This window comes from Dreissena polymorpha, chromosome 2, assembly GCF_020536995.1.
Source record: "Dreissena polymorpha isolate Duluth1 chromosome 2, UMN_Dpol_1.0, whole genome shotgun sequence".
Lineage (NCBI taxonomy): Eukaryota > Metazoa > Mollusca > Bivalvia > Myida > Dreissenidae > Dreissena > Dreissena polymorpha.
Window position 1 is genome coordinate 70,636,537 of NC_068356.1, and position 24,013 is coordinate 70,660,549.

The following is a 24,013-nucleotide window of genomic DNA, read 5'->3' on the forward strand; positions in this document are numbered from 1 at the left end:
ATAATCGACGGGTAACCGTTGGTTATTTCGGTAATAACCAACAGTATGTCGTTCCGATGCTTGTTATCAAACCACTCGGGCAACGCCCTCGTGGTTTAATTCCAACGCATCGGAACTTCATACCGTTGGCTAATACCGCAATAACCAACGGTTACCCGTCGATTATTTATTAATTTAACGAACCTCGCAAACCAAATAATGTTTTTTTTTAAATGCATGACGTCAAACGGCGAAGCGCGAATGTGGGATGTCGCGGCCAAACACCATACACGACGGCGTCATACAATGACGCGCATTTAAACAATTTAAGCTCGTATAAAATGACAAACTCTTCCTATTTATAATTTGCCGACAACGACAGTACTATACTGTACCAAAAATGGCAGCCTCCATGCGTAATCCCGTAGTTGTTGTTCTAGGCGCTACTGGGACAGGAAAAACTAAATTGTCTATTGAATTAGGAAAACTTTTCAACGGAGAGATTATAAGCGCTGATGCTATTCAGGTAAATATGTTTCCAGAATGCGTACAATGCCGAAGAAAAGAAAATGACAAACATACATTATTCGGATAGTTCAATCATTCGGACAAACTGTAGCAGTGTCAAAATTATAAGAAACTAGACGAGGTAAAAATAACTGAAATAGCTTTGATGTAAACTTAATTTTGTGAAAAATTGGAAGTTATTAAATATGTTATCTTTAACGATTCAACAATTCCAATGTGTGTTTTGAACACTAAGAAATAATCGTCGGGTAGCTGTTGGTTATTACGGTAATAACCAACAGTATCGGAACGACATACCGTTGGTAACTACGGCAAAAACTGACGTTTACATATTAATTATATCTATTCTAACACGATTTCTTTAATAAGTTAGCCGCGATTTAAAGGTTATGAATGAGAATTATATTTACCAAACGTCCTTCACTTTTCTGCGAAAACGTGACGTCACCACAACAATGAAAATCAAATGACATCGTCTTAATTCATAAAAAGTGTGCAGACAATCAAAGTGACGTCATTATTATCTCCGTTGGTATATCAGGGTAATAACTAATGGTAGTTTTCCTTCTTTGTATAAAGAAAACAAGTTACGTGCCGTGGTAGAATAGGTAATAATGTAAAATAATAATACAAAGTACTATTTGTGTCTAAGATAATAAGTTTAAAAAACTACAACGCACAAAATACAAAAAAGGTGGCTGCAGTAAACCCTCGAGTATATCATCCACTCACAAGTCATGCCACATCTTGACATGTGTAGTAAATGCTCAGCCTTCACTACGTTTCCTCTTGCATAGATGCCATACGTCCCGGATTGTCCGGGATTGTCACGGAAATGAAGAACATGTCCCGCAGTCCCAGAAATCTGTCAAATGTCCCGGATTTTACAAAATCCATATATACACGCACCTTATTTTAGGCTTAACTGCACCTCAAATCTGTGTTCCCACTAATCCTCAGCGTCCTCATGGCAATGCCTGTCAGAATAGGTGACTACGCTACGTGTCAAAATCGATCAATTAACATCCTGTTATCATATTGATTGTCTCACATTCGCAGTCAAACCGAAAAAGGCGGCATTGTTTAATGTGGTTGTGAAGTTGCTTAAATATACTACGTTCTAATTTCTTTCTGCGTAAGGGCAAAGGAGTTGTACACACATCTGAAGTCCAACATTGTTGAGTAAAAAATTAAAAACTGGTTATGTTCGCACCTTTAACCGACAAAGAAGTTGAGTACAAAAATTAGTCATACAAATTGTCATTCTCACTAGGTTTATTTCTGTCTTGTTCTAAACCCCCAGTAATTATAACAATAAAAATAATAAGTGAATTTGAATTGCGTTCACAATTGTAAGCACCATTGTGACTTGCCGTTATGGCACTAGATTTTGGACGCTCTTACTTTTTGGACACCCTCAATGTATCCCAGAAAAGTATACATTTAACTTAGTTTTTCTTCCTGCAGATGATGTGACATGTTCACAATAGCAATTTGGTGCTCTTTTCTAACACGAAAAACACGTGGCTTGTATCTACATGTAGTAACGGAAGTAGTAATGTTTAATTTGATGGTAATATATCTCGTGTATTTCAGATACTGTAGCCTTTCGAACTTAGCAATTTACGAATTGAAAAAAAATGCGTACCAAAAATGCATATATGTCTATATATATCGCTATATGTACACATGTCCCGGATAATCGGCAAATGTCCGGGAAAATTGAGCTCAATGTCCTGGAATTGGTTTGAAAATTTATGGCATGTATGCCTCTTGTGTGGATGCAGATGCCCTACTTGACTTTAACAATGTGTTCAATAAGGTGCGCCATGTGAGACAAATCTACAAACTTCACCACTGGCATCCACCACACAGTTCTGGACAGGATAACAAGCTTCCAGTCAGAATGTAGCAATAATTCCTGGTTAAAGGTCATATGTTACCTGCATCTTCTGTTTCTTGGGCTGTAGCTCAAGGCACTAAAACTGAACTAATCCCGCTCCTCTTTTAGGCTCTTTTTGATAAATTACTGACCAACAAAGTGAGATCAACTATCAGACTATTTGCAAACAATAGTCTCCTAGGAAGATAAGGTCAATGGATGATGTGGTCATACCTGCAAGATGACCTGACCTCAGCAGTGAGAAAAGAACTGGCAGATTAACTTTAATCCAAGTAAATGTGAAGTATTTCGCATCATGAGACTCCGATCCAGTAAACATGCACCATTCACAGGCATACCATTTATATTGCCAAAACCGGGAGGTATTTAAAGCAACATTTTCAGACAATCTCTCCTGAAAGGCCCTAATGAAAAAATCTACCTGAACACAGAAAGTCAATAACACCCTAATGTTCCTCAGAAGAAACCTCACCATCTGCCTCAGGCATACCAAAGTTATTGCCTACATGTTACTCGTCCAGCTAAGAGTCTGCTTCCTCTATTTTGGATCGCATACTTCAGCTTGCATGCCGCTCAGTTTGTCCTGGGCATTGCCACACTACAGCGCCACACAAATGATCACTGTCTCTTACTGCTTGGTCCTACAACATGGAAGGCAACATGCCAAGCTATATAGGATATAACACATAGCATGTTTACTTTGACATACCACGCTTCCTACACCATTGATCAAAAACAGCAAGAGGACATGCTAAAATGACTACCTGTGACATGTTCACGTACTATTGTGGAACCTGTTGCCAGAGCACCTTGTTTTGTCATTCAGCATAGAGGTCTTTAAAAGCGATGAAAGCCTTAGGCTTATATAAACGCTCTCGAGTCTGTTTCCTGGGCCTAGAACCAGTACTTGGTGGCTTAAAAGGAAATGTAAAGAACGCTCCCACGGTGTGGATCAAACCTGTGCCTCCTGGTCACTAGGCCGACACCATATTCATTACAAACATTTTAACACAATATTTATCCAAAACATTTGAAATAATAATGCATAATAAACATATATTACCATTACAAGGTGAATATGTGTTAACATATCATATTTGTTTGATTCGTGGTTCATTATTTTCATTTCTTGTTCTTGTTTATATTTTATGGGCATTCAAATGTTAATACATCCCAACTGTACATGAATTATCCTAACAATGTTTATCATGTAGACTTGTATGTTTGTAAAATGTGTATCAGGTGTCACAGGAAAGAAGGAGTTCATTCAAGAAAACTGGCACTTAAAATAATTGACAAGGAAACAAATTTAGAGGGTACTCATTTGATTGCTCATACATTCAACTCAATTTGAAGTAAGGTCTTAGTAAATACAGAATTAGAGGCTGTGATAGGAAACATTATAAAAACCAGAATAAACTTTTAAGTTATGTGCAATAATTGCACATGTTAAGCTTTCAGAGACGAGATTGCCATACTAAGCGAGAATTATCACAAATAAATAATTATACCCCCATTACCATTGGTAAAAGGGGCTATATAGGAGTCACTTTGTCGGTCGGTCGGTCGATCTGTCGGTCTGTCTGTCCCGAAATTTCATCCGATCTCCACCAAACTTGGTCACAAGTTGTATCTAGATGATGTATAGGTCAAGTTTGAATATGGGTCATACCGGGTCAAAAACTAGGTCACGGGGTCACTTAGTGTGTTTTAAACTGAAAGTCTGTCCGCACCATAACTATGTCACTTATCGTTAGATTTTAAAATAACTTGGTACATTTGTTCACCATCATGGGATGGTGTGTCGTGTCAAAAAAGTACGTTGATATCTCCAAGGTCAAGGTCACTCTTGCAGTTCAAAGGTCAAATGCTTGTCCGGGCCATAACTTTATCATTTATTGTGAGATTTTAAAATCATTTGGCTAATTTGTTCACCACCATTGGACGGTGTGTTGCACGAAAGATTTACGTCCAAAGTCAAGGTCACACTATGAGTTCAAAGATAAAAAATGGCCATGAATGAGCTTGTCCAAAAAATAACTATGTCGTTCATTGTGACATTTTAAAATCATTTGGCACATTTGTTCACCATCATTGGACAGTGTGTCGCGTGAAAGAATTACGTTGATATCTCCAAGGTCAAGGTCACACTTTTAAGTTCAAAGGTCAAAAATGGCCATAAATGAGCTTTTCCGGGCCATAACTATGTTGTTCATTGTGAGATTTTTAAATCCTTTGTACATTTGTTAACCATCATTGGCCGGTGTGTCGCGCGAAAGAATTATGTCTATATCTCCAAGGTCAAGGTCACACTTTGAGTTCAAAGGTCAAAAATGGCCATAAATGAGCTTGTTGGCCATAACTATGTCATTCATTTTGAGATTTTAAAATCATTTGGCACATTTGTTCACCATCATTGGACGGTAAGTCGGGCGAAAGAATTAGGTACGTTGATATCTCCAAGGTCAAGGTCACACTGTGAGTTCAAAGGTCAAAAATAGCCATAAATGATCTTGTCCGGGCCATAACTATGTCATTCAATGTGAGATTTTAAAATTACTTGGTACATTTGTTCACAATCATTGGGCAATGTGTCATGCGAAAGAATTATGTCGATATCTCCAAGGTCAAGGTCACACTTGGAGTTCAAAAGTGAAAAATGGCCATTAATGAGCTTGTCTGGGCCATAACTATGTCATTCATTGTGAGATTTTAAAATGACTCTGTACATTAATTTTGTTCACAGTCATTGGAAGGCGTGTCATGCGAAAGAATTCAAGTGTTCAAAGGTCAAAATGGCCATAAATAATAATGGCATAATAAATTAGATTCTCTTGTTTTGTGAAGACAGCATGCAAAATAGTCTGTGTCAATGCGGCACGTGGGGGTATACGTCACGTCTTTGACAAAGCTCTAGTTAAATTCAAGGCTTTTCTAGTTTGTCAATTAAACACTAATTGACCCCACCATCAACATTTGGACCTGCATAAAAATCCTGAACAGGTAATATGTTAGACAATACAGTATATATATTATGCAGCTTGAAACATTCTCTGATAATCTTGATTTTTCAGATGTACAAAGGTTTGGGCATTGTGACAAATAAGGCAACAAAGGAAGAGCTACAGATGTGTAGACACCACATGATAGACTTCATCTCTCCACTCAAAGATAACGTAACAGTTCTTGAGTATCGAAATGCTGCAGTACCAATAGTATCCTTTTTTACTGTTATCATTGTTTGGACTGTAGAGGATGTTTTCCCCTCCTTTGACAAGCAGATTAAAAAAAGTGTTTTATTAAATCATAGTTAATTTATATTTATTTAACAAAAATATTTCATGTTATATGAAATTAACATAATCACCTGTCCTATAAGATTCAACTTTACACTAAAATCAGCCGGATTTAAATGTGTCTGATTTTTTTTAATTTGGTCAGTATAAGTTGAAATCAGTCAGTGTTTTAAGGTACCTCATATTACTCATGACTGACTATGAAGTCATTATTTTTCGTAAAAAAAATATATATCCAACAAAAAAAGTATTTCATACCAAGATGTTTTATATTTTAGACACAATAAGTAGCGAACAACAGCAAAAAGCATATTTTTGCAACTATCAAGCACATCAAAGTCACAGCACAGATTCATCACAATTAAAAATACAGACATGTAGCAATTATATTTTATTAGTATTTTATATTTAAAAATGGAGCTATTTAGTATATAAGATTGGCATGAATGAAAAGAAGCTCAATTGATCTACAACTCATCTGATATACAATATATTACACAGCGATAAGACAGTAGTCTGTTATTCTCTATTATTTGCTAATGTTGGTACTATTTGGTCATTTGTTTTTTACATTGAGTTAGGATTTTAAAGGAAATGTATGTTAAAATTAGACAATGGGGTGAAATTTCATTTTTTCCATAGACAGCTGTCCGCTTTCCTGAGAGACCTTAACAGTAATTAGATTGATTCAATCTTGGCAGCAAAGAAGACACCAATTATAGTGGGCGGATCTAATTACTACATAGAAAGCTTGTTATGGAGAAACCTTGTCAACACAGAGGTACGTTTGTCTGTGAACATTAATAGACCTCAATTTTAGCATTTGCAGCTTTTCTGTTATTGATAAGGTTTGAATTGTTTTCATGCTGTTTGGGGAGCACTTAACCCTTCCAGCGCTGGAACCGAATTGTAAAGAACTTTGCAAACAGTTTGGATCCAGATGAGACGCCACAGAACGTGGCGTCTCATCAGGTCCAAACTGTTTGCTATTCTGATAGTATTCTTTGAAAAAAATCGAAGAAAATGCTATTTTTAGAAATTCAGCAGAAGACATTTTAGCAGACGACAAATTTCCCAGCATGCAAAGGGTTAAGTGAACTGAATGAAGGTCACAAAATTATTGCCACTAGTTCACATGTCCCAAGATTAAGGTCACCTTAGTTACTCTCAATAGACTTCAGATTTGGGTGATATTTGTACCACTAAGAATAAATTCAGGTTACCTTACCGGACTGTAAAACAGAAATTTTAAGTCAGAGCTAATTTATAACAATCAATTCATTTAAGTCCATTTTTTCCTCAACTGTAAATACAAATATGATATAATTATGCATGTTTCGCAGCTGTTGAATGTGTGTGTGTTTTTTAGATGGATATATTTAATGCTAAAGTATGCTTATGTAGTCCCGTTGACTGATCAGCAATTTATGCCATGCAGCATACCCATAACAGAAACTGTCAATTGCAGAGGCTGAGTAGTTTAGATAGGAAGCAATTTAGCATGTAAATAAACAGCTCTAGTTTGATAACTGGCAAAGAATTGTGTTCTTATTTTTCATGTGTGCCATGTTTCAAAATAATATTTTAAGGCATTAAGCATGTCACTTGTGCGGCCATCAGTACCTACATACCTAGAACTTGAAGCTTGTTTAAACCCTTTAAGCAATGGAACCGAATTTTAAAGGCCTTTGCAAACAGTTTGGATCCAGATGAGACGCCACAGAACGTGGCGTCTCATCAGGATCCAAACTGTTTGCTATTGTGATAGTATTTTTTGAAAAAAAATTGAAGAAAATGTTAATTTTAGACATTCAGCAGACGACATTTTAGTAGAAGACAAATTTCCCAGCATGCAAAGGGTTAACCCTTTTCCCACTCAGAGGCAAAGTACAAATGGTGATGTGCAAACAGCATAAAACCAGAACAGCATGCAAGTAACTCGCAGTCTGTTAAGGTTTTATTCTGTTTGCTGCTCATCATTATCTAAGGTTTGGAAATGAAACCATTAAAACTTGAATCTCGTAAGAAAGGTCTTTAATTGAATTAAACTTTCTAAGGGACTACAAATGCGTCAAAATATGTTTCTAAGTGGTAAAGGGTTAAGCTCATCTTTTAACTGGTATTTAGATTTCACTCAAACTTTCACAGTTGAAAATCCTGAATGTGTAGATGATGGTTTACAAAGAAATTTTGGCTGCAACATAAGTTTTGGTAGAATAAGAATATATGTGTCTTGTTTTGTGAAAATTGGGCAAAATGCATGTGCGTAAAGTGTAGTCCCAGATTAGCCTGTGCAGTCCGCACAGGCTAATCAGGGACGACACTTTCAGCTTTTATGGTAGTTTTAGTTTCAAGGAAGTCCCTCCTTACCAAAAATCAAGTTTAGGCGGAAAGTGTCGTCACTGTAGTCCGCACAGGCTAATCTGGGACTACACTTTATGCATATGCATTATGCCCAGTTTTGTCAGAACATGACTCATATGGTCTCGGGAAGCTTGTGTTTGGAACTCTTCCATAGCTTCTGCCCATAGCTTCTGGGAGGATCTTGCACAAACTTTTACAGTTGAATGACAATTATGTGTGGTTGATTGTATAAAAGGGAATTTTGACTGTGAACAGTTTATTTTGCATTATGGACTTATTGTCCGCTGTAAAATATATAGTGGTTAGTGGTTGGGACACGAGTGTCTGTGACATAAATATGCAAATGTTAATTGATCATGGTATTTTGTGTTATAGCTTACCCACGAAATTCTATGAAAATTAGGGTTCGGCTATTGATTTTGGTTTCACAGTTTTAAAGTCTTGTGTAGTCAAAACTTCAAATTGAAGCTTGAATTTCAGATTGATGTCATCTAATTATATTGTTCACATGATTTTGATATGTATTTCATATGTACATGTATGTTTTTAAATGATGTTGTGTGACCAAAACAAAGTGCTTTTCTTTGTGTCCTGAGAACTTAAGCCTGAAGTGTTAATTATGAAGTTTGCCATTTTTTCACATGTTATATCACATGTTATTTCACATGTTCATAAATGTAGAATCTGTCTTGCTTAATAAGGGTTTTGCATGAGCGTGTGGTCAGATAACCTGATGTAAAGTCTGTTAAGGTAGAGCAATAAAATGACATGGTTATTTGTCTCTCTTCAGTAGTACTTCTTTATTACATATTTCGGTCCTCTTAATACAATTCATTTATTGATTGAACAGCAATGATCGACGGACAACACAAGATGACAACTTTTTGTGCATGATGCAAATATATTTTGAGTGTTTTACAGCTTACAGCATGTCTGTGATGTAAATTAGATTCTGTGTTACCTAGTTATACAGCTCCCAGAAATGAGTCTGTTACTATGGCATTTTCTCCCTAGCATTGTTTTCCAATGATTTATCATGCAACATACTACATAATGCACATGGAGGCAGAAACATTCTTTCAAGGAGAAAAAAGACAACCTATAACCATCATACATTTCTGGCACTTTCTCTGCTTGTAAGATCATGAATTTTCTGGAATGAATGATGTCAGAGATAATGGGCTTTGTATTGTTCCAGAGAGAATGCATAAGTGTCACAATAGATAACTGAAAGTGAAAGCTGGATAAGATTATGTTAACTTGCAAAGAAAAACACAGATGCATTTAATTTTATGTTAGGTGCAGGTGTAGCTTTTTGGTTTCATATCTGATACCAGCGTTTTGTTTTATTTAAAAAAAAGAACAGAATGTGTCAAAGAATGTAATATAAAATGGAAAATATGAGCATTATGTAATCTGCATGGCAGTTAATCATGGGCCATTGATGCATTCACATTCTTATCTATGGATTGGACATCAGTGTTAATACCTATGAACTGGTATTTCAATTGAATAGTATTTAATAAAAGCATTATTTTGATAAATTCTGTGAGATTCCATATACCTAACAACATGCAATATTGGGAACATTTATTTGGCACAAATCTGAAAAATTTCTTATTAATATTATTTCAGCTGCTATCTTAAATACTGCTTTCTAGACTGCAATCTTTCAAACATTATAGTTTCCAGTTTGCCAGACCTACTAGGGTCTAATGTTAGTATGTAAGGGACAACGACACTTTTTTTGCTAGTAAGCATATCGTATTCATTGTGCTTTTCAAGCCTTTTTGCTATTGGTTATTGGGATTAACCAATAAAATCTTCACTCATCCCATTGAGACACTTGGGAGTTATTAAATAAAATTGTCACAAAGCACTTGAACACAATTAGCCATGAAACCAAAAAAAGTGTTGTCACAATACACTATTATTTGTCACTTAAATCAGCTATGGATGTTATCTCAACAGTGCTTTGTCTCTTACACAGGATCTGAATACTGATGTCATTTTGTGACGTCTGCTTGTTATCAGATCATTTTGGCTTTATGTAATCCATGCAGTACTTGTAACCATAATTGTTATTGTTTGTTTGGCAAATTACAGTGCAGTGCATGATAAACACTTAGTTATTAACACTTTAATGGTCCAGCGTTTTTTTCACCATTTTGGGAATGGGGCCGGGTCCCAAAGGGAAAAATCATGGTGTTTTGACCAAAATTGGCAAATTAGTATTGTTGTTGTTTGGCTTACAAATGCTTCAAAATCGAGAATAACAGTGTTTTCCATAATAAATTTACTAAGGGGAAAATTGAAGAGCTGGATGGGAGATGAACTAAATGTTGAGATCTAATAAAAAAATATTATAATTTAATTTATTTTTTAACTTAATTTGGGAATTTTAAGGTCCAATTTGGGAAAAAAATAAAAAAATAATTGTGAATGGGGCCCTGATTTTGAACCAAAAAAAACAACAAACACTAGATTAAAAACTGTTCTGATATACAACCAATTTTGTGAAATAATAATATTTTGTGCAGCTAACTCTTAATTAAAGACAGGTAAACCTTTCAACAATATGTAACATTTTAATTGCATGTTGCCTATGACAGTTGTAATTCTCATTATGGCAATTATCATTTGTTTTAGGAAACTTTTCTTGCAAAATGTTGTATAGTATAAAAATTAAATTTTCCATTTAACGGGATCTGGAACTGTTTTTTGTTGTTGACAATTTGGTTGACCACAGTTCTGAGAGATTCTCTTAATATAAAGAGACACTCCAATCTTTTAGGAAGTGTGTGTGTAGATCAAAAGTTTATTTACAGGTCCTATCTGCATCTTCATGACAACTGTTTTCAAATCTTTTAGAAAGGAAAAGCCCATGCTCTTTATACTGTGACAATTGATAATGAATGGTGTTTATATAATATGATATTGTTGAGTAAGAAAAAAGAAAGGGGGTTACAACAGTACTTGAAACTATTAGGGAAACTATAGATTGGTTCCTTTTCTTAACAGGAAATGTGCAATGTTTGCCCTCTACAGCACTACAATTGTTTGGATCAGGATGTTGTAATTGACATGCTGTTTCTGCATTAACAGTCTCCTGATTTTTTGTTACCATTTGACTTCAAACAAAATAGAAAAAGAAGCAAAAGGCCAACAACACTTTCCTTCCACCCTTCACCATGTAGTACTCAATGGTAGGCTGTTTTGGGCAGTCACTATTTGTCTTGGGCATCATCAACATTGTATTTAAAAAAAAGTCTGATTTTGAAATAATGTTGAACAAAAAATCTTTGTACCATCTAGCACTTCAAAGTATTTTTTAAAACATTGCTGCCTGTGAGCCTCTGGTTTGGACCTTTGATGCCCTTTCACAGACTTGGTTGTATATTGCTTTGCACATGTCAGTCAGTTGGTAGGTCAGTCGGTTGGTCTTTAAATTATTCATTTCGACACCATATCTACATAATGATTGACCTAAAACCATGCAAGTCTAGTGATGATTACTTGTGAGGAAAGAAAGATACCCATCTATTTTGAGGTCACAGGGTCAAGGTAAAGGTCACATGATTTTTGTCATCAAATTGGTTCATCCAAGATATCTAGAGAACACTGAACTACAATCATCAACATTTTATGCTGGTTACTTGGGAGAAAGGGATGATGTCTATTGATGTGTAGGTAAAAAGTCAAGGTCACATTGGCTTGTAAATGATTTTTGTGTGTGCAATATCTGGCGAACCCTTTGACCTATGATCTTGCAATGATCTGATTACTTGGTATGAAATGAAGAAACCTTTTAAGTAACAGGTAAAAGGAAACAGGGGTTTGTAAAAGAAATAGGTACCTGCTTTTTATCTAGAGAACGATTTTATCCATCATATCATATAAATTGCCATTTTGAATAATTGGGAAGACAGAAAGATTCCTATTAATGTTGAAGTCAACAAGTCAAAGAACAAGGTGACATGTGCTTGTAACATACCAAAGGTTTCTGTACAATATCAAGGACATTCTTAGGATAATTTAAATTAGTATGAAGTTTAGTCTTGACGAAGGATGATATGAAATGATTATGAAATCTAGAGATCAAAGGTCAAGATCACAATTACAACATTGGTGTATATAGGAGGCATGTAATATTTACAAACATCTCTTGTTTTATTTTGCCCCCTTCGAAGATGCTGTGGGTATATTGCTTTTCACATGTAAGTGGGTAGGTAGGTCTGTCACTTGGAAAGTTGGTTTAAAGGTGAATAGACAGACTTTTCATTTCCTGATGATATCTAGAGAAGGCTTTGACCTACAACCATCCACGCACATTGTAATGATGGTTACTTGAGAGATAAGACAAGACGCCTATTGGTTTAGAGGTCAACAAGTCAATGCCACAAGGGGTTGTATCACAGAAAGTGTGCTTCCCCAGGCTATCTTTGACTTTTGGTAAAACATTTAAGTGCTTCCTTCTGATCAATTTACTTAGGATTTTGAAGTCACCATGTCCAAGATAAAGGTCACTGGGATGTAACAGTAAATCACATGGTTGTCACCGTACATTTGTTTTCACACTATTTCTTAAGTATTCTTTGATAAAAGGTCATGCACATTGTTATAGTGGTTTCTTCTGAAAAAGGGTAGATTCTTAATGATTTTGTGATTTTATTGATACATACAGCATCAACTAAAGAACAACCACTTACAATAAGCTTAGCTTAGCTTCCAGGTCAATCCAATGTGTATATTATTCATGTATATGCATTCCGAAATAAATATGTTTAAACCAACTAAAGAACAAACTTTGTTGAAAATCGCAAATTCCAGATCACTTTCTGTATGCTGATGTGGATTATGAGAAATACTTAGGTGCAATTGCTGGCTTTGGCAATTACAATTCATGGTACTTACCGGTAATGCACTTAAAAAAGTGCTTCAAACATATTTGTTGTGGTTCTTACTAAGTGTTGTTCCCCACAACTTTTACTCCTGTAACTTTTCATACTGCACTCAGGGTGTATCATTTTCTTGACTCTTTATTTCAGGGAAAGTGAATCATCTTGAAAAATTAGCAATGCATATCAAGTTACATTTGAAAGTTTAATGGATCGTTGTAGTGCCTGGGAAAATTCAGAGATAGAGATCCAAGCAGACTATACAGTTCACTGGCAAAGTGTGAGAGAACTTTCTGAGTCAGTTTTCATGAATGAATTTCATGTGATTTAACAACATGGAATGCGATGGGGCCACAACCAGGGCCATGTGGCATGTGCTGTAGCAATCAGGGCTGTCATGCAAGGCTGTGGGAGGCTGAACAAGGGGATTGTATAATCATCTCCACATTGCCAGAACAAATACAGCCCACTCCTTAATGACATAAATGACATGCTTTGCTTAATAGGGGAAGTTATTTGTTTTAATGTGTGAAAAGTCATTATTTAGATTTGTTTGCCATATGTAAAAAATTATTTTGCAACCTCTTAATATTCTAAATTATTGCTCTTAAACATTACAACAAGATATTAAGTGAGTTATGAGCAGCAAACCCCTTTAAAACAACATGTGGTAACTTAAAAGGCCAAATTTTGATATCAGCAGTTACAATTCCCTCCCACCTCGAACTCTTTCTTTAACCTATGACAGTTCAACAGGGGACACCATGTAAATGTGTTCATAAAGTAAAATGAAGTATTTCAAATGATCTTTACATTGGGTTGTCATGTTATTAGACTGGAAACAGCTGTTTGTATCAATCCAATGATCACAGCAGTGGAAACAAGTAATATGGCCTTGTTTGCGGACATGGGCCTTAAAGGAACTTCAAAGTGATGCACACTGAAAGATCTGCTTGTACAAGACATGACATGATTAATTAGTTTTTATATTACCATGAATGTATGTTTTATCATGTTGAAAGATGACAGTATCTTGGTGCAGCCAGTACTGTGTGTGACATAAATCTGCAGTAGTATATACTGGCATTTCACTATCACCTTTGACCTATCTTTTAACCCATTTATGCCTAGTGGACTCTCCCATCCTTCTAAATTGGATCAATTTATTTCCAAAATTAGGGATGTCTGGTATATTTATTTCTATATTTTATAATTTAGAATATTTCTTACAGAAATTCCTTTAAGCAAACACGGTAGACCCAGATGAGACGCTGCATGATGTGGCGTCTCATCTGGGTCTACGCTGTTTGCCAAGGCAGTTTTTCTAGACGCTAGGCATAAATGGGTTAATCACACGTTACTTAGCGTCCTTGTTCTCCTACTGGTATGACATTACCTCTTCTTTGCTCAGGAAGTGCATGACATGGAGATGGGAATCCGGGACCTGGTTTCCTGAGGGACCTGGTTTCCTGAGGGACCTGGTTTCCTGAGGTTTAGCCTTCTGATCCATATTCCGGAACATTTCGGGACATAACAAAAAAATTTTCCCCCTTTCCTAGACTGACCAGGTTATTTCTGTCAAACGTATACTTTGTCATATTTGATTTTTGTATGTGCTTCTTACTGCAGTATGCCTGAAGGCAGTAATCTAAAGACTGTCAAAGAAATGTAACGTGATAAAGTGAGCTCATTCACAGCCTCCTATACTTTTTGCCAATCCTATCAGTTTTTGATAGTTTATTTTCAGAGATATATTTACCACTATCCCAGCTTCCATCCCCTAAGTATGAGTCTGTACCCTGTTACAGATTGTATGAGGGCCATACTACAAGGTTCTGATAGAGTACATATGAAAAATAATCTCCTTTAGTTGAATTGAGTAACAAGTCTGTTCAGGGAACAGGTACATACTCTTGTATAGAGTAACAAGTCTAGTCAGGGAACAGGTACATTCTCTTGTATAGAGGAACAAGTCTGGTCGGGGAACAGGTACATTCTCTTGTATAGAGGAACAAGTCTGGTCGGGGAACAGGTACATACTATCAATCAGTCTCAACATACAATACACAGGACATGTCTCCCACACATGGGTTGGTACAATGGGTAATGTCCAAGAGATGTATTGTTTCTTAATGGAATAATGGGCTGTTAGATCTGCAGAAAGTATGTTGATTCATTTAACATAAGGTGTAAATGAGATCTTTTGTCAAATGCTCAAGAAAAATATACTGAGTGCTTTGACTTAACTGTAGTCTTTGCCTTGGTTTTGATGTTAGGTAGTGTACCCGTAATAAGCTCCTGTATTATTTCGTTGTTGGCTGATGTGGGCATTCATCATTCAGTTAATTAGACTGTATATGGCTACATTTGGAACAGTCCGATTACTTCATTTTCTCGTTAAATCATTGTTTTTCATTGGAAATAATCAGTTTGTTACTGAATATAGGTATACTTAATGTTGTATCTTTCACTGGATGTTTAAACAGTGGGAAAAATTATTCAATTACCTATAATATGAAAAAAGAAAAACTTAAAAATAAATAACCTGTTTACTGCGTAAATTATGTAGTAATGTCAATTGTAAGATCATTCTCATAATAGCAATACTTCCTCTGAAAATGAACATAACACTGATTATTGTCCTATGAATGTGTATTTAATTGCATTTTTATTTTCTGTGTGTTATGTTTTCATTGTTTTGATTTATTGAGTGTTGATGATTCTTCAGATAGTAAAAGAACATTTAATTTAAATGGGGAAAGATGGTAAATAATTCATTTTGTTATTCAGCAGCGCCAAGAAATATGACCTTAATTTAATGAAGTCATAATAGTTGAAGTGAATTCCTAGAGTGTAAAGGGCTCAGAATAATCACTCCCTCACTTTGACCTGCTCCCTCCTACCCCAACCAAAGGTCATGCCCTGGGATCAGCTTTACAAGGTCATGCAACAGTCTGGGATGCTTGCTTTATTGCAAACAAGAGACCCCATGCTCCCAACATGACAAGATTTATGGCCCCTATTCAAGTTAACAATCTGATCTGCCAAGCCTTGATGCTAATAAATGGGGCCATAAAGGAAATTGATTTCACTTCTGTTACATAATTCTGCCAACACCTTGTTGCCTGTTGGTATTTTAATAGTCACAAGGGAGGTAAAGGGTGACCTGCTAGACCAACCTGTTATTTTATTGGTATGGGTCAAAGACAAAATCAGGTATCTGGTTATATGTGTCAACTATAGGTGAGTGGTTTTGAGTTGATACTTAATTTATTCCCCACTGAAGTAGGAGGGATGTAGTTATGGCATTGTCTTTCCCCTCAGTATGTCACAAACTTTTCAGGGCTTTATCTCTGAAACTGTATAAAATTTCAAAGAAACTTGATGGATGAATAGATATTAATTGGGAGAAGTGCCATGAGCAAAGAACCATTATAAACCCTACACTTTCTTAAATAAGAGTTATTGCCCTTTGTTGATTTTGAATGATGTAACTTTTCAGGGCAATATCTCAGATACTATACAATAGTTTAACATAAAATGTTATGAGTGTATAGATGTTAATGTTAATCGATTCATGAAACAGATGCTACCTTCATTTTTCAAGGTTAATTTATTCATAACAAAGATATTTTCTGTATTTTATTGTTTGCTGCAAACCCATCACAATAACAAACACATGAGAAAAGGCACAACTCTTCAAACAACATTTCCTTTTAGTTTCTGCGCCCACCAATTTATAAAATTTATTCAGGGTGGGATATCAATTCAACGAATTTGATTGTTTTCCTTTGTTTTTAATTCCAATCCATATATACTAAACTATATGTCTAGTATTGTCTACATCAATCTTTTGATAATTTACATTTAAAACATGTATAATATTGAGCATAGGATGTTTTCTTTCACAGAGGTGAAGGGTTATAACATCAGTAGCATGTAAAGTTGGAAACTTTGGATAATTTAGGTAATTCCTTAATAAATGTTACACAATTTGAAATTTACTTTTGCAATAATAATTGTAGTCTGGTGGATTTGCATATTGCGGAACTGCTTTACATTGAGGAACTTTGCAGATTTGCATAACATTGCAAATAACTTTTCAGATTAACTTCCTATTCCTGACAATTATTCTGCATTGGGACATAAGCAGATTACCGCTATTAAAAAGTAACTTTCAGGTTGGGTATTCCTAGAATTATAGTTTTTTATGTTCTCCTTGTTAATGGTTGCAAGGGGAAAATGTAGTGGATTATGAGTTTTTCATTTATAAAAAAATATTTAATTGTTCAATTATGCGGGGAATTATTCTAATTTGAATCCATTGAAATTATGAATGTTTGCATTTCCATTACAGTTCTTTAAAGGATGTCATACATACGTTTTTCCCTCGATTTACGGCTTACAATTACTTAAAATGTAGTTTAAAAGGTCTTTTCATTAAAAAAAAAAATTGTCAGTTTTGTGTTTTGAATTTCTGAAAATGTAGTCTTTTTTATACACCTTTATATGAACGAAAAACAATTTTCGGATTATATTTTCTATTTGTTTAATTAAATGTAACATCATCATTGAAAAGATCCTCAATGTATTGTTGCCACGCCTTATACCAGAAGTTAAAAAGATGCTTGATGATAGAAAATGGATGGTTAAAAATGTCAGTTGTATCATGTATTATTTTAACAGTTTTAGGACATCTTTCCAAAAAAGATTTCTTATTGTACTTGATCACTATTGTGAATAATGTTTGCACATTGTACAAGGTTCCTTTAATCTGCATACATTAAAATGCTTGTGCACTGGACAGTCAGTTAATTACACCAACAGGAAGTAAGGATATCAGATTGAAAATGAGATCTCCTCTCACATTTGTTCCTATCCTTTCAAATCTTCTTGGTTTTCTCCCTGTTGTAGTAATATCTTTGTCATTCTTTGATGATAATTGCCTCATTCTTAGAACAAACAAATGAGCAAACTTCTGGGAAAAAGGGGCTTAATGTGCTCATCTCCCAGGTTAGCCCATTGCAATCTGCATAGGTTTTTCAAAGACAACCTTTTGCGCTTTTAACCCTTTCAGTGCGGGAACCGAATTTTAAAGGCCTTTGCAAACAGTTTGGATCCAGATGAGACGCCACAGAACGTGGCGTCTCATCTGGATCCAAACTGTTTGCTATTCTGATAGTATGCTTTGAAAAAAAATGAAGGAAATGCTTATTTTACAAATTCAGCAGACGACATTTTAGCAGAGGACAAATTTCCCAGCATGCAAAGGGTTAAGGTATTTCTGGTCAAATGGAAGTATCTTCCTATTTTGGACAACACTCCCCACATGCATTCTGGGACAACACTACCCACATGCATTCTGGGACAACACTACCCACATGCATTCTGGGACAACACTCCCCACATGCATTCTGGGACAACACTACCCACATGCATTCTGGGACAACACTCCCCACATGCATTCTGGGACAACACTACCCACATGCATTCTGGGACAACACTCCCCACATGCATTCTGGGACAACACTCCCCACATGCATTCTGGGACAACACTACCCACATGCATTCTGGGACAACACTCCCCACATGCATTCTGGGACAACACTCCCCACATGCATTCTGGGACAACACTCCCCACATGCATTCTGGGACAACACTACCCACATGCATTCTGGGACAACACTACCCACTTGCATTCTGGGACAACACTACCCACATGCATTCTGGGACAACACTCCCCACATGCATTCTGGGACAACACTCCCCACATGCATTCTGGGACAACACTACCCACATGCATTCTGGGACAACACTACCCACTTGCATTCTGGGACAACACTACCCACATGCATTCTGGGACAACACTACCCACATGCATCAAAACCTGTTTTTTCCAAAGGATGAAATATGAAAAGTGTTCTAGAGTAATTTGTCAGTTTTCTACTGTATACACTTTAGCAGGCATTGTTTAAGTGGCATAAGGAGTGATTGAAATATATCGCCTCCTTGGTGCAAAAAAGTACCATGTGACATTGAAATTAGAAGGCACATGGCACCTTTTTGCATCAATGGAGCGATATATAATTGTATGTGTGATTTTTTCGTTTAGGTGATAAACTGAATTCCTCAAATGCATTACAATTCCCTGTTTTTACTTAAACACTCAGAATTAATGTTGCAATACTTATAGCAATATGTGTTTAATTTCTTTCCTTACAGATGTACTGAATAAAATAAGACTTATGAAATCAAAGATGTAAATGTTCTGAGTTAATGCTAAATAGAAGACTTCTACTTTATGATTAGATATAAACTCCAATAGTACCACTTTCATATTTTATTTTCTTCAGTACAACATTTTGCAATACAGTATAATTTTTCTTAAATGCTTATTAAGTTATATGCTTTTTAATAGTAACTTTACTGTTTGTGCTTTTGTTATATATTGATTGTTTCAATATTTTTGCCAGGATATTCAGAAACTTGCATCACTACAGAGACCTGAATCAGAATATGAAGGCAATAAGCAGCAACAAGAGCAGAAGCAACAACAGCAAGAGCAATCACAGATAGTTGAAGATCAGGCAAAAGTAAAGCCTGCACCCCAGTCAGAATGGTTACCTCATGATGGGTCAGTTGTTGGTGATGACCTTGACCCTGGTTGCTACGGAGATGTAAGATCTATGGAAAGTCAAGATGAGGAGTCAACCACTGAAAGGTGACAGCAGCATGAAGTTACTTGATTTAAGTTATCTATTAACGGATCACCTTTATTTATCTGATGAATATTTAGGTTCATAGTCTTCAACCAAACCATGGTCAAAAACAGCCCTTCTAAACTTTAAAAAAAAAGATCTAAATGAAAATCCAATTTAGGGGGAAAGTATTGTCTCGGATATGATAAAATGGGATGAAACACTCACATGCATTAATCCCTATTTTTCCTGTTTTCAATTGCTTTCAAGTTCAGCTTTCCTTGCATTTGTGTCTTGTTCTGAGAAAACTGGGCATAATTCATGTGCGTAAAGTGTCGTCCCAGATTAGCCTGTGCAGTCCTAGCAAGATGGCATTAAGCATTTCTTAATTAAATTAAAATTGAATTAAAAAACGTAGCCAACTTCAGCTTGTGTGCTCTATTAATCCAATAGTTTACATTAGATCATCATAAAACTAGTACTTTTGGTGGCCATATAATCATCTTCAATCACCTTCACCTTTTTTGCACTAGGAGAAAGAAAAAGCATGACCTTCCGCCATCTAATGTCTGTCAACAAGGAATGTCTACAGGAATAGCCCAAGCTGAATGTTTTACTCAAAGTCTGTTCTGAAATAGATCTCAAGAATATTCTCCTTTCAAAAATAATGTGTGTGTGTGCGCCAAATAACAGAATGTATGCTAACTGTGGTACATTACAGCCAATGATGCATGGGGCAAATAACAAAATGTATGCTAACCGTGGTACATTACAGCCAATGATGCATGGGGGCAAGTAATAGAATGTATGCTTACTGTGGTACATTACAGCCAATGATGCATGGGGACAAATAACAGAATGTATGCAGACTGTGGTAATAGGTACATTACAGCCAATGATGCATGGGGGCAAATAACAGTACGTATGCAGACTGTGGTACATTAAAGCCAATGATGCATGGGGGCAAATAACAGAATGTATGCAGACTGGGGTACATTACAGCCAATGATGCATGGGGGCAAATAACAGAATGTATGCAAACCGTGGTACACTACAGCCAATGCTGCATGAGGGCAAATAACAGAATGTATGCAGACTGTGGTACACTACAGCCAATGCTGCATGAGGGCAAATAATAGAATGTATGCAAACTGTGGTACACTACAGCCAATGCTGCATGATGGCAAATAACAGCATGTATGCAAACTGTGGTACACTACAGCCAATGCTGCATGAGGGCAAATAACAAAATGTATGCAAACTGTGGTACACTACAGCCAATGCTGCATGAGGGCAAATAATATAATGTTTGCAAACTGTGGTACACTACAGCCAATGCTGCATGAGGGAAAATAACAGCATGTATGCAAACTGTGGTACACTACAGCCAATGCTGCATGAGGGCAAATAACAGAATGTATGCAGACTGTGGTACATTACAGCCACTGATGCATGGGTGTAAATAACAAAATGTATGCAAACTGTGGTACACTACAGCCAATGCTGCATGAGGGCAAATAACAGAATGTATGAAGACTCTGGTACATTACAGCCACTGATGCATGGGTGCAAATAATAGAATGTATGCAAACTGTTGTACATTACAGCCAATGATGCATGGGGGCAAATAACAGAATGTATGCAAACTGTGGTACATTACAGCCAATGATGCATGGGGCAAATAACAAAATGTATGCTAACCGTGGTACATTACAGCCAATGATGCATGGGGGCAAGTAATAGAATGTATGCTTACTGTGGTACATTACAGCCAATGATGCATGGGGGCAAATAACAGAATGTATGCAGACTGTGGTAATAGGTACATTACAGCCAATGATGCATGGGGGCAAATAACAGAATGTATGCAGACTGTGGTACATTACATCCAATGATGCATGGGGGCAAATAATAGAATGTATGCATACTGTGGTACATTACAGCCAATGATGCATGGGGGCAAATAACAGAATGTATGCAAACTGTGGTACATATAAGCCAATGATGCATGGGGCAAATGCTAACCGTGGTACATTACAGCAAATGATGCATGGGGGCAAATAACAGAATGTATGCTTATTGTGGTACATTACAGCCAATGATGCATGGGGGCAAATAACAGAATGTATGCAGACTGTGGTAATAGGTACATTACAGCCAATGATGCATGGGGACAAATAACAGAATGTATGCAAACTGTGGTACATTACAGCCAATGATGCATGGGCGGGGGGTGGCGGCATGATGCATCTGTGTCTTACAGGTTCATTTCAAGTTGTGAATAATTGTTTAACACATTTGATTGTTATATTTTTATTTTAAGTGTAGTCATACTTGATGTTTTGTTTTAGTTGTTCAGATGAGGAGAGATTGACTGAGAGGGCGTTTACTGTGAAAGACCGTGAAAAGTATGAGATGCAGTCAAGTGTCGATCTTCATGCCCGTCTCTCTCAGGTCGACCCAAAAATGGCGGACAGGCTGCACCCAAAGGACAAGAGAAAAATCATCAGGTTCAAACTTTGAGGGCTGGTGGTTATCTACCAGTTTAATGTGTGGTTATCTACCAGTTTAATGTGTGGTTATCTACAAGTTTAATGTGTGGTTATCTACCAGTTTTATGTGTGGTTATCTACCAGTTTTATGTGTGGTTATCTACCAGTTTTATGTGTGGTTATCTACCTGTTTAATGTGTGGTTATCTACCTGTTTAGTGTGTGGTTATCTACCAGTTTAATGTGTGGTTATCTACCAGTATAATGTGTGGTTATCTACCAGTTTAATGTGTGGTTATCTACCTTTTTAATGTGTGGTTATCTACCTGTTTAATGTGTGGATAGCTACCTGTTTAATGTGTGGTTATCTACCTGTTTAATGTGTGGTTATCTATATGTTTAATGTGTGGTTATCTACCTGTTTAATGTGTGGTTATCTACCAGATTAATGTGTGGTTATCTACCTGTTTAATGTGTGGTTATCTACCAGTTTAATGTGTGGTTATCTACCAGTTTAATGTGTGGTTATCTTCCTGTTAAATGTGTCACTCTTTCTTTAGATATGAAATACTCGTTGAAATTGAATTAAAATATGATTTTAAACTGATGCATGCTGTGACCACTTTGTGGTAGTCATTTTCTTCAAAGTTGCAAACTTTAAAACAACAGATATTAATTGATCTTTGTTGACTGCTATGTGAATTGCTACTAAATATGACTGTAATCTTTTATAGCTAAAAGTGCATGACATTATAAATGTAATACAATTATCTTATTACATAAACTTGAAATGGTCATTTAAAATATAGATGACTTCAAAGCACTATTAAGTCAGCATTTTTAAGCTATTTAGTTTAAACCTAATTATTGTCCCCTACTGGTGAAACTGGAGGGGACCTATGGTTTGCGCTCTGTGAGTCAGTCTGTCTGTCTATCAGTCGGTCACACTTTTCTGGATCCTGTGATAACTTTAAAAGTTCTTCATATTTTTTCATGAAACTTGATGGCAATATAGAGATTATGCACGTCAATTCATTTTGTCCCTTCATCAAGAATTCTGGTTGCTATGGCAACAAATAAAAGATAAATAAAAAAATTACTGACAATGGTTGAATTTCACCGGTAGGGGAACATATTGCTTGGTAATCTATCGTTTAAGCTCAATTACATCAAAAGCCTTAGGCTTATTGACAAGCTCTCAAGTTTGATTCCTGGTATTAGAATCAGTACTTGGTGTCTTTAGGAGAGGTCAAAGGAACGTTTCCTGTGGGGATCAAACCCGTGACCTCCCGGTCGTTGGGCAGACACCATATACAATAGGCCATGGCGACCTAAAAAAGCTATTTATATTTTAATGACCTTTATTTGGTATGTGCATTTCAAATGAAGCTGGTACTTTATTAATTACAAAAGGAGTGTTAATGGATGGTATAAGGGAGGTAACTCAGGTACACAAATGAAATGTTAATTTTCATTCTTATTTATTTGAGTTACCACCCTTATAGTATACAAACTGCTATTTTTTCTATCTTTCTGACTAGCACAGAAATTTTTAATAGAAGATTTTATTAAAATGTTTTGCCTGAATGTTATTTTTTTATACAAACATGCTTTAACTGTGGATAGTATTTGATGTGGTTGGTTGTGTGTTGTAGAGCGCTGGAGGTGTATGATGGCTACATTGTGTGTTGTAGAGCGCTGGAGGTGTATGATGGCTACATTGTGTGTTGTAGAGCGCTGGAGGTGTATGATGGCTACATTATGTGTTGTAGAGCGCTGGAGGTGTATGATGGCTACATTGTGTGTTGTAGAGCGCTGGAGGTGTATGTTTGCTACATTGTGTGTTGTAGAGCGCT

At 36.2% G+C, this 24,013-nt stretch overlaps 1 protein-coding gene across 3 annotated transcripts in view; it reads left to right on the forward strand.

The window, feature by feature from the left end:
* The first annotated feature begins 200 nt into the window (after positions 1–200).
* LOC127867522 (tRNA dimethylallyltransferase-like) overlaps positions 201–24,013 on the forward strand; it is a 45,033-nt gene continuing 21,220 nt past the window's right edge. Inside the window, exons 1-5 of one of the 3 annotated variants that reach the window (XM_052408719.1) lie at positions 201–505; positions 5,485–5,625; positions 6,389–6,487; positions 19,442–19,689; positions 22,018–22,176. In XM_052408719.1, coding sequence (XP_052264679.1) covers positions 380–505; positions 5,485–5,625; positions 6,389–6,487; positions 19,442–19,689; positions 22,018–22,176 — 773 coding nt within the window. In that variant the 5' untranslated portion in view covers positions 201–379. Of the gene's footprint in view, positions 506–893; positions 1,050–1,092; positions 1,116–5,484; positions 5,626–6,388; positions 6,488–19,441; positions 19,690–22,017; positions 22,177–24,013 lie in introns of those variants that run through there. The other 2 variants (XM_052408720.1, XM_052408721.1) reach the window with 2 other exon arrangements.